Here is an 11,153-nt window from a genome sequence, read left to right on the forward strand (position 1 = left end):
GGGTGACAACAAAAATAGAGTATAGAAAGTACAAAACAGGGACTTCCCTGGTAGCACAGTGGTTAAGAATCCACCTGCCAATGCAGGGAACACGGGTTCAATCCCTGGTCCAGGAAGAACCCACATGCCTTGGAGCAGCTAAGCCAGCAAGCCACAACTACTGAGCCCACATGCTGCGACTACTGAAGCCCGCATGCCTGGAGCCTGTGTTCCGCAACAAAAGAAGCCACCATACTGAGAAGCCCATGCACCACAATGAAGAGTATCCCCTGCTCGCTGCAACTAGAGAAAGCTCATGCATGGCAACTAAGACCCAACCTAGCCAAAATAAATAAATAAACCATTTTTTTAAAAAAATTAAAAACAAGAAAACAAAAAAAAGTACATACCAAACCATGAGGGGCTGGGGGGAGAACATGGTAAGAAAAAGCAATCCAAAAGAATAAAATAAATGAGAGGCAGTGGGGGGAAAGCATAAACAAAGGCATGATAAGAGGACGTAACAAACATATGGTACAAATAAATTCACATATATCAGCAATTTCATTAAATACAGATGGACTAAATGCTCCAAGGCTCCAAGATAAAATGATATAGAAAGTACAAGACTGGATTAAGAAAACAATCCAACTCTCTGCTACTTACAAGTGATGTAAATAAAGGTGCTGAATGGCTGAAGTAAAAGGATATGCTATGCCCAGTGTAACTCAGTGGTGGCAAGCTTTCTATAAAAGGGCATATGGTAAATGTTTTCAGCTTTGCATACAGTCTGTGTCAGAAGTACTCAAAGTCTGCCCCTTGTGACATGAACACAGTCATCAACAATATTTAAAGAGAACAGGCGTGGCTGTGTTTCAATAAAACTTTATTTACAAAAACAGGCTGCAGGTAGGACTGGGCCATTGCTGACCACTGCTTTACCCAAAAGAAAGCTGAAGCAGCTACATTATTATCAAAATAGACTCGAATGCCTCCCAAAACAATTCAATGTTTAAAGATACTCATTAAGTAAAGCATTCTACTCACCAGGAAAATAATTCTGAATATATGGCCCTGAACTACATAAAGGAGACATCCCAAGGATTACTGGGGGTAATTTGGGATAGATGAAATTCTTTTAAATATAAATACTGAATAGGGTATTTTTTTAGAATGAGGACAATCAGCAGGGAAAAAAATTATAAATAAGCAACCATTATTTTAAAAATTAGCTAATTATTTTTTTAGAATGAGGACAATCAGCAGGGAAAAAAATTATAAATAAGCAACCATTATTTTAAAAATTAGCAGTAACTAGAGTATCTGTAATATAATGATGTGTAAAAATTAACCCCACTTTTAACATGGCAGGTTCTTAGCACTCCTGATTAAGTGGCCTTCATTTTCACACTAATACTGACATCTTAGAGGTGTCGAGTTTGCGTTACGGAATCAAAACATTTTCGTATGTATTCTTTGGTCTAATCCTAATCAAAATTCCATGAGAGTGATACACCACATTAACAAAAATGAAGGTTAAACAAATGAAGGTTAAACAAATTCAACAGATGAATGGATAAAGAAGATGTGGCATATATATACAATGGAATATTACTCAGCTATAAAAAGGGATGAGATGGAGCTATATGTAATGAGGTGGATAGAACTACAGTCTGTCATACAGACTGAAGTAAGTCAGAAAGAGAAAGACAAATATTGTATGCTAACTCACATATATGGAATCTAAAAATGGTACTGATGAACTCAGTGACAAGAACAAGGTCGCAGATACTGAGAATGGACTGGAGAACTCAAGGTTTGGGAGGGGGCAGGGGGTGAAGGGGAAGCTGAGACGAAGCGAGAGAGTAGCACAGACATATATATACTACCAACTGTAAAATAGACAGTCAGTGGGAAGTTGTTGTATAACAAAGGGAGTCCAACTCGAGGATGGAAGATGCCTTAGAGGACTGGGGCGGGGAGGGTGGGGGGGACTCGAGGCAGGGGGAGTTAAGGAAGGGAGGGAATACGGGGATATGTGTATAAAAACAGATGATTGAACTTGGTGTACCCCCCAAAAAATAATAAATAAATAAAATTTAAAAAAAAAAAAAAAAAAAAAGGAAAATGTGAAAATGACCTAAACATCTATAACAGAAGTTGTCAGTGTCCCCTAAATGGCACATGTTCAAATTTGTGAACAAGTCACGTGTCTTATTTAAGAACATTTATTTACTCAATGGCAGAAATCCTCTTATAATGTATACATATATCAAATCATTGTTTTGTATACTTTGTCTCCAATTTTATTTGTCAATTACACCTCAACAAAGCTGAAGAAATAAAAAATAAATATGCAAATCAAAAAAAATCATATGATCATCTCAATAAATGCAGAAAAAGCATTTGACAAAATTCAGCATCAATTTGTGATAAAAACTCTCAACAAACCAGGTATAGAGTTAGGGTACCTGAACATAACAAAGACCATATCAGACAAGCCCACAGCTAACATACTCAGTGGTGAAAAGCTGAAAGCTCCTGTGAAATAAGGAATGAGACAGAGATGCCCACACTAGCCACTTCTAGTCAACCTAGTACTAGAGGTTCTAGCCAGAGCAATTAGGTAAGAAAAAGAAATAAAAGGCATCTTAATCAAAAAGGAAGAAGTAAAACTAACTGGGGTCTGCTCCTGGGTGGTCTAATTATTACTGCCTGTTTAACTGTAATCAGTAAAACTATTTGAAACAAAATTTTTTTAAAGAAATAGAACTCTATTTGCAGATGGTCTGATTTTATATATAGAAAACCCTAAAGATGCCATCAAAAAAAAACTGTTCAAACTGATAAATTCAGTAAAGTTGCAGGATACAAATTCAGTTTATAAAAATCTGTTGTGTTTCTATACAGTAATAAACTAGCAGAAACGGAAACTAAGAAAACAATTCCATTTACAACTGCATCAAAAGGAATAAAAAACCTAGGAATAAATTTAACCACAGAAGTAAAAGACTTGCACACTGAAAACTAACACGTTGATGGAAAACTGAAGCAAATAAAAAATAAATGGACATTCCATGCTTATGGATCAGAAGAGTTAATGTGCACCACAACAAAGAGTAGCGCCACTCACTGAAACTAGTGAAAGCCCATGTGCAGCAACAAAGACTCAATGAAGCTAAAAAGCAATAAAGTTCTCTTAAAAAAAAAAAAAAAGTCTGCACTTCAAAGCAATCAACAGATTCGGTGCAATCCCTTTCAAAATTCCTACGGTGTTTGTCACAGAAATAGAACAAACAATCCTAAAGTTGGTATGGAAGCATAAAAGACCCTGACTAGCCAAAGCAATCTTGAGAAAGAAGAGCAAAGCTGAACGTACTCCCTAGTTTCAAACTGTATTAGAAAGCTGTAGTCACCAAACAGTATGGTACTGCCATAAAACCATTCATATAGATCAATGGAACATAATTGAGAGCCAAGAAATAAACCTGTGCATATATTGACAAAAGAGCCAACTATATACAATGGGGAAAGCACAGTCTCTTCAGTAAACATGTTGGGAAAACCAGATAGCTACATGCAAAAGAATGAAACTGGACCACTATCTTACACCATACACAAAAATTAACTCAAAATGGATCAGACTTCAGAACATAAGTCCTAAAGACTTGAACATAAGTCCTGAAGCCATAAAAGTCCTAAGAGAAAAAACACTGGCAGTAAGGTCCTTGCTGTCAGTCTTGGGGTTGATTTCTTTGGATCGGACACCAAAAGCAAAGGCAACAAAAGCAAAATAAACAAATGAGACTGTATCAAACTAAAGAGCTTCTACACAGCAAAGGGAACCACCAACAAAATGAAGAGGCAACCTACCAACTGAGAGGAAATATCTGCAAATCATATATCTGATAAGGGGTTTATATCTACAACATATAAAGAATTTATACAACTCACTAGCAAAAAAAAAAAATTAATACTCTGATTTTTTAAATGGGTGAAAGACCTGAACAGACATCTCACAAAGACATACAAATAGTCAGCAAGTATATAAGAAGGTTCATAACATCATTAGTCATCAGGGAAATGCATGCAAGTCAAAACCACAATGAAATATCACCTTTCATCTATCAGAATGGCTATTATCAAAAAGTCCAAAGATAACAAGTGTTGTCGAGGATGTGGAGAAAAGGGGACCTTTGTGCACTCTTCAGGGAATTTAAACTGGTGCAGCCACTACAGAAAACAGCATGGAGGTTCTTCAGCAAATTAAAAATAGAACTACTCTATGATTCAGCAATTCCACTTTGGGGTATTTAACCATAGGAAACAAACAAAAAAAACAAGGAGAAGATAAGTGCACCCCCATGTTCACTGCAGCACTATTTGTAACAGCCAAGATATGGAAACAACCTAAGTGTCCACTGATGAATGACTGGATAAAGAAAATATGGCATATATATTCAATGGAATATTATTCAGTCGTAAGAAAGAATGAAATCTCACTATTTGCAACAACATGGATGGACCTTGAGGGCATTGTGCTGAGTGAAATAAGTCAGAGAAGACAAATACCATATAATTTTACTTGTATGTGGAATCTAAAAACAAAAGGTCATGGATACAGAGTACAAATTGGTGGATACCAGAGGTGTATGTGTTGGTGGGGGGGTTGGAGGATGGGAGAAATGGGTGAAGGGTTTACAGAGTACAAACTTGCAGCTGTAAAAAAAAAAAAGTCAGATGTAATGTACAGCAGGGTGTGTATAGTTAGTAATACGATACTGTATATTTGAAAATTGCTAAGAGTAAATCTTTAAAAGTTTATCACAAGAAAAAAAGTTTTGTTAACAGTTTGTGGTGATGCATGTTAACTAGACTTACTGTGGTCATTTTGCAATATATACAAATACAGAATCATTGTGTTGTACACCTGACACTAACGCAATGTTATATGCTAATTAATCTAATTTTTTTAAAGTTAAAAAAAAAATTTAATTCACTGAGGAAGAGTAGGAAATGGGCTCAGGGAGCCCTTATACTCAAGTTCACAGGGCAAGTAAGAATTAAAAAGACTTCTTGCTCCTAAACCCAGTACTTTTCCTCTATTCCAGCATTTTCTGAGATGTCAGCAGCAATGAAGTTTAAGTTTATGAATCAATGTGTTCCCCTCCCTGGAGAGTATGTAATTATAGCTCTGAAGAAGTCCTGAAATCAGGAAGTCTGCCTAACTTTGTACTAAAACACATAGTTTTGCTAAATTCTGACCATCAAATCCTAATCATTATCAATACAGAGCCAGAGTTCCTAGGAGCACACTTTAAGAAATGGAGCATCCCCAAAAGTCATAATCTCTGCAAGAATAAGTGAAACCATAATTAACCCTCTGTTCAGTCCTTCTTACTAATATCACTTTTTGAGTACTGTAAAAAATTGATTTCATACCAATTTTATGATCCATGAGCTATTTTCTATATTTCTATACATAAGAAAAGGCAGATATTTGCTCCCCAGTAAGGCATATATATAAGGCACATTAAAAAATCAGGTTTCTGGGCTTCCCTGGTGGCGCAGTGGTTAAGAATCCACCTGCCAATGCAGGGGACACAGGTTCAATTCCTGGGCCAGGAAGATCCCACATGCTGCAGAGCAACTAAGCCTGTGCACCACAACTACTGAGCCCATGTGCCACAACTACTGAAGCCCGAGTGCCACAACTACTGAAGCCCTATCTTTGTAACAAAGAGAAGCCACCGCACTGAGAAGGCCACGTATCGCAATGAAGAGTAGCCCCTGCTCTTCGCAACTAGAGAAAGCCAGCGCACACCAATGAAGACCCAACACAGCCAATAAATAAACAAATAAAAAAATTTTTTAAATCAGGTTTCTTTTTAGACTGGAATCATATCAACTCAGTATGTTAACACATTGATTAATAAAATGTACTGCATTCTGATTTTAAGGTCCTATTTAACTGGTGGTATCACAGATATTCCAAAATGTAATTGGTGGAATAAACACTGTTGTTGAAACTCAAGGGCAGAATGACAGTCAATGTATTTTTCATCTGCTTTTCAAACTAGTTTTCTGAACTAGGGAGGAAGGTGTTTACCAGCTCCATTCATAGATGAGAAACAAAGTGATCAGATGAGAAAAAAAGTGATAAACCCAAAGTTAAGTCCTCCAGTTTTCTATTATCCCATATTCTCTCACGGCTGTAGTTTCATAATCGTTTGAATTTTAATAGAATGCATTAAGAACAGATACTGTAAACTATGAAATGTGCTGTTACTAATAAATGCCCTATTTGCATATATGAAGTTATCACCAGAAAATTCTTTAATTGATTACATCTTAACCTTTTAGTACCTAAGGAAGGTTTGAAGAGTCAAGAGCTATTTGATGAAATTAGAATGACCTACATCAAAGAGCTAGGAAAAGCCATTGTCAAGAGGGAAGGAAACTCCAGTCAGAACTGGCAGCGGTTTTATCAACTCACAAAACTCTTGGACTCCATGCATGATGTAAGTGTCCAGCAAAAATCCAAATATCAAAAGAATTTTCTGAAACAAAGTATGTCCTGATTAGTGTATATAATTATATACCAATAGTTGTTGGGTTTTTTTTGGGGGGGGGGTTCCCTTTATGGTTTTTGGTAATGGTTTGATTTCTGAACCTGTGAAGTTCAGTTTGGCATAATTTCTGGCACAGATTTTTCCTAAGGACAATTATGAAATACTATTTCATCTAGTCATGTACATCTAACATCATGATGTGAGTACAGAATTTAACAGCACTACCTTTTTTTTTTTTAGTGCTACTTTTTAAAAGGTAGAATTCCCTATTTTTGTATGGATTTATCCAGCAAATTTCAATGAGTCTTTCACATACTATGGTACTGCAATTCATCATGAAACACTTAATTCCATTTAATTCCTATATATACAATTTAAGAAATTCAAAATGTCTTTGGTACCTGAGTGCTCATTTTATTTAAGTAAACTTCTTTTTTACCTGGGGAATTCCAGTAGAGATCGGTATATTCTAAATCAGAAGTTAAAAAAAAAAAATAGAGGCCAACAAACATGAGAAGTCCCTACTGCTAAGTTTCTAAGACTGATCATTTACCATAACTTCTCTTGCAGGTGGTTGAAAATCTCCTTAACTATTGCTTCCAAACATTTTTGGATAAGACCATGAGTATTGAATTCCCAGAGATGTTAGCTGAAATCATCACCAATCAGATACCAAAATATTCAAGTGGAAATATCAAAAAACTTCTGTTTCATCAAAAGTGACTGCCTTAATAAGAAAGGTTGCCTTAAAGAAAGTTGAATCTATAGCTTTTATTGTACAAACTATCAATCTGTCCTGTAGTAGTTTTATTTTTTCTTTTTTGTTTTTGTCTGGTTTTTGTTTTTGTTTTGAATACGCACTACATGTGGTTTATAGAGGGCCAAGACTTGGCAACAGAAGCAGTTGAGCCATCACTTTTTAGTGATGGGAAAAGTAGAAAGTGATAGTTGATGGATCCCAGAAATTAGAAACAATAACGTGGGGGTAAGCTCCACTTTCAGAGAAGGATGGCACCTAAACCACCAGTGCCCAAAGTCTGCATGAACTTTCTGCTCATACTTTTCACAGTTGGCTGGACAAAATTTTCTAGACTTTTTGTTGGTATATTTTCCCCTGTATAGTTAGGATAGCAGTTTTTGATTTATGCATGGAAACCTGAAAAAAGTTTACAAGTGTATATCAGAAAAGGGAAGTTGTGCCTTTTATAGCTATTACTGTCTGGTTTTAACAATTTCCTTTACATTCAGTGAACTACGCTTGCTCGTTTTTTCTTACATAATTTTTGTATTCAAGTTATTGTACAGCTGTTTAAGATGGGCAGCTAGTTCATAGCTTTCCTAAATAAACTCTAAACATTAATCTTCTTTGTGAAAATGGGTTGGTGCTTCTAACCTGATGGCACTTAGCTATCAGAAGACCACAAAAATTGACTCACATCTCCAGTTTTCTTGTCAAAAAAGCTCATATTTTGTACATATCTGCTTCAGTGGAGAATTATATAGATTGTGCAAATTAACCGTCCTAACTGGTGTAGAGCACCTAGTCCAGTGACCTGCTGGGTAAACCATGGATTGCAAAAGACTAATTTGAAAAAAAAACAAAAAACAAACAAAAAAACAGAAACTACCAAGAGGCCCTGTTTTGTACCTAATGTCCTATCTCTGCAATGGTTAGATGGCAAGAAAGTTGGTAAACTGTCTTTCAGGACCTTTTGTTGTAGTTTGTATAACTTCTTTAAAGTTATGATTCCAGATAACCAGCTGAAACACAGATGAGAGACTTTAATCAGTCCAAGTAATTCCTCCCACTAAACTTTACACCCCCCAAAATCTCTAATATGGCAAAGTGGCTAGACACCCATTTTCACATTCCCATTTGTCACCAATTGGTCTTTCTTTCCTGGGGGTACAGGAAAGCTCAGCTACTGATTTTTCTGATTTAGAACTGTATGTCAGACTTCCATGTTCATAAAACTATATATCCCTCACATCCTTATGTGTGCCATAGAGTTTAACAAAAGTCATGTGAATTTCTCCTCCTCACTGTTGAGAATTATTTTAAACAAGATAGAAGCTGTAGTAGCCCTTTCTGTGTGCACCTTACCAACTTTCTGTAAACTCAAAACTTATATTTACTAAGCCACAAGAAATTTGATTTCTATCCAAGGTGGCCAAATTATTTGTGTAACAGAAAACTGAAAATCTAACATTAAAAATATGAAACTTCTAATATATTTTTATATTTAGTTATAGTTTCAGATATATATCATATTGGTATTCACTAATCTGGGAAGGGAAGGGCTACTGCAGCTTTACATGCAATTTATTAAAATGATTGTAAAATAGCTTGTATAGTGTAAAATAAGAATGATTTTTAGATGAGATTGTTTTATCATGATATGTTATATATTTTTTGTAGGGGTCAAAGAAATGTTGAAGGATAACCTATATGATTTATAATGTGTGCAAGCATTCATACAGGCAGCAATGGTCTCAGAAACCACACAGGTTTGCTCTAGATGAGGGAAATGGAGACTGGCCCTGTGTGCTGTGAAGGTTATTGAGGCTCTTTCCCATTCAGATCAGAGAGGAAGTAATCCTCTGCCTCCCAGAATGACCACCCTTCTCATTCCAACAGTGAGTCTGTCCACACAGTTTTAGTTTACTAAATCTCCCCTTGCTCTAAAGTGTGTAAACAGGGGACAGAAAGGTGGTACTTACACACATACAGGCACCATCACATATAGCCTCTCCAACAGTTTAATAAAAAGAGGCTTTAGAAGTTTGGCAATAATACGCATAGAGGTACCAGCAATATGTAAATAGTGCAGAATCTCATAGGTTGCCAATAATACACTAATTCCTTTCTTTCCTACAAGAGTTCATTTCCAAATAAAACGAGGACATGTTTATGTTTTCTTTGAATGCTTTTTTGAATGTTGTTATTTTTCAGTATTTTAGAGAAATTATTTAATAAAAATATAATCATTTGCTTTTTGAATGCTCTCTAAAAGAGGCTATTCCTTTGTAATTGTTTAAATTGATCTCAAAGTATTTTAAAATGGTTTGTAACCCAGCTGGATGTGAAATTTTTGGTGCCTAAGAAATACCGCTTGAATATTATTATCAGTGACAGTGTTAAGTTTCAAAAAGAGCTTCTGAAAGATAAATTATTATTCATTTATAGAATGTTACATGGTTAAAACCAGAAAGCACATCACACATTAACCTTAATTTTAGCCCCAACAACCTTGGTTCCCCAAAAATAGAGCTCAGTGAATAAAAGATATGTGCACTTTGTTGTTAAAAGGAAATGGACTGACATTCATAAAACTATAGGAGACTGTACATTAAATGGAAAAAGAAGCTGTGACCTTTTAGAGTATGTGGGAAAGAAGAAATTTACCTTAATTATGTGTGAGTATAATTATGGATTTAAGTAAAGAAAGCTATGGTGCTATTTGAAAGCAGCTTCATTTTCTATGTATGTGGTATCTTGCCATCCCAAACTACTTAAGTTTGTAGTAATTTCAGAGAGAGGTGACATGCTTAGGTGACTCACAGCAAATCCTGAAAAGTATTTTTAATTACTGGTGGAAAAAAGTGACCCTCTCTGTGTTTTTAGGCCTTGCTATGGGATACTATACAAGTGCTTTTGGGATATATATACCCAGCTGTCTAAAACTATGGGAGGGGAACCTAAAGGAGCACCTGCTTTCTCCTGGAAAAAAAATGACACCCCAAAAGGAAAACTAGCATGATTAGTGTCTGTGAAGCGCTTAATATTTAGAATAGGATGAGCTCTGGATATGAATATAAAGGAAAGCCAGCCTCACTTCAGAAATGGGGGATGGGAAAACGAGCAATTACAATTTTACTTATCTATCTATACAACCGATTATCATGAAGTCTTATCATTTTAGTTCTCTGTTAAATATCCTAAAATTACATCACCATGGGATAAATGATATTATTATACTTTGATCTGTCAAAAGTCAAGAACTGTGGCAGCCCTCAGTGAGATTTTGAGCTTGGTGGATCACCCAAAAGACTGTAGCTGTAGATGAATGTGTTTTTTCTGTGCCTGGTTTGAGAATTGGAAGAGGAAATAAGAGTGTAAGGAGGACATGTTAACCACTTGGAATGGAAGTTTATCATTTTCCAGACTATTATCAGTCAGCCTGGTCCACCAAGGATTTAGTGATCAGGTTTTTGGGAAAGGATTAGCTTCTCTCTAGAAAATGCCTGAAAGAAGGATTTTATTTTCTGATGAAAGGCTGTATGAAAATACCCTCCTCAAATAACTTGCTTAACTACATATAGATTCAAGTGTGTCAATATTCTATTTTGTATATTAAACAAATGCTATATAATGGGGACAAATCTATATTATACTGTGTATGGCATTATTAAGAAGCTTTTTCATTATTTTTTATCACAGTAATTTTAAAATGTGTAAAAATTAAAACCAGTGACTCCTGTTTAAAAATAAAAGTTGTAGTTTTTTATTCATGCTGAATAATAATATGTAGTTTAAAAAAAATGTCTTTTTACCTACGCAGTGAAATGTCAGACTGTAAAATCTTGTGTGGAAATGTTTAA

At 35.5% G+C, this 11,153-nt stretch overlaps 1 protein-coding gene across 14 annotated transcripts in view; it reads left to right on the forward strand.

The window, feature by feature from the left end:
• Window positions 1–7,910, forward strand: part of NR3C1 (nuclear receptor subfamily 3 group C member 1) — a 127,955-nt gene extending 120,045 nt beyond the window's left edge. For 13 of the 14 annotated variants that reach the window (XM_057732201.1, XM_057732191.1, XM_057732184.1 and 10 more), the window contains 2 exons: window positions 6,343–6,500; window positions 7,122–7,910. In XM_057732201.1, the coding sequence (XP_057588184.1) occupies window positions 6,343–6,500; window positions 7,122–7,274 (311 nt within the window). In that variant the 3' untranslated portion in view covers window positions 7,275–7,910. Of the gene's footprint in view, window positions 1–6,342; window positions 6,501–7,121 lie in introns of those variants that run through there. The other variant, XM_057732243.1, reaches the window with a different exon arrangement.
• Window positions 7,911–11,153: the final 3,243 nt, after the last annotated feature.

The sequence above is a fragment of the Hippopotamus amphibius genome, chromosome 1 (assembly GCF_030028045.1).
Source record: "Hippopotamus amphibius kiboko isolate mHipAmp2 chromosome 1, mHipAmp2.hap2, whole genome shotgun sequence".
Lineage (NCBI taxonomy): Eukaryota > Metazoa > Chordata > Mammalia > Artiodactyla > Hippopotamidae > Hippopotamus > Hippopotamus amphibius.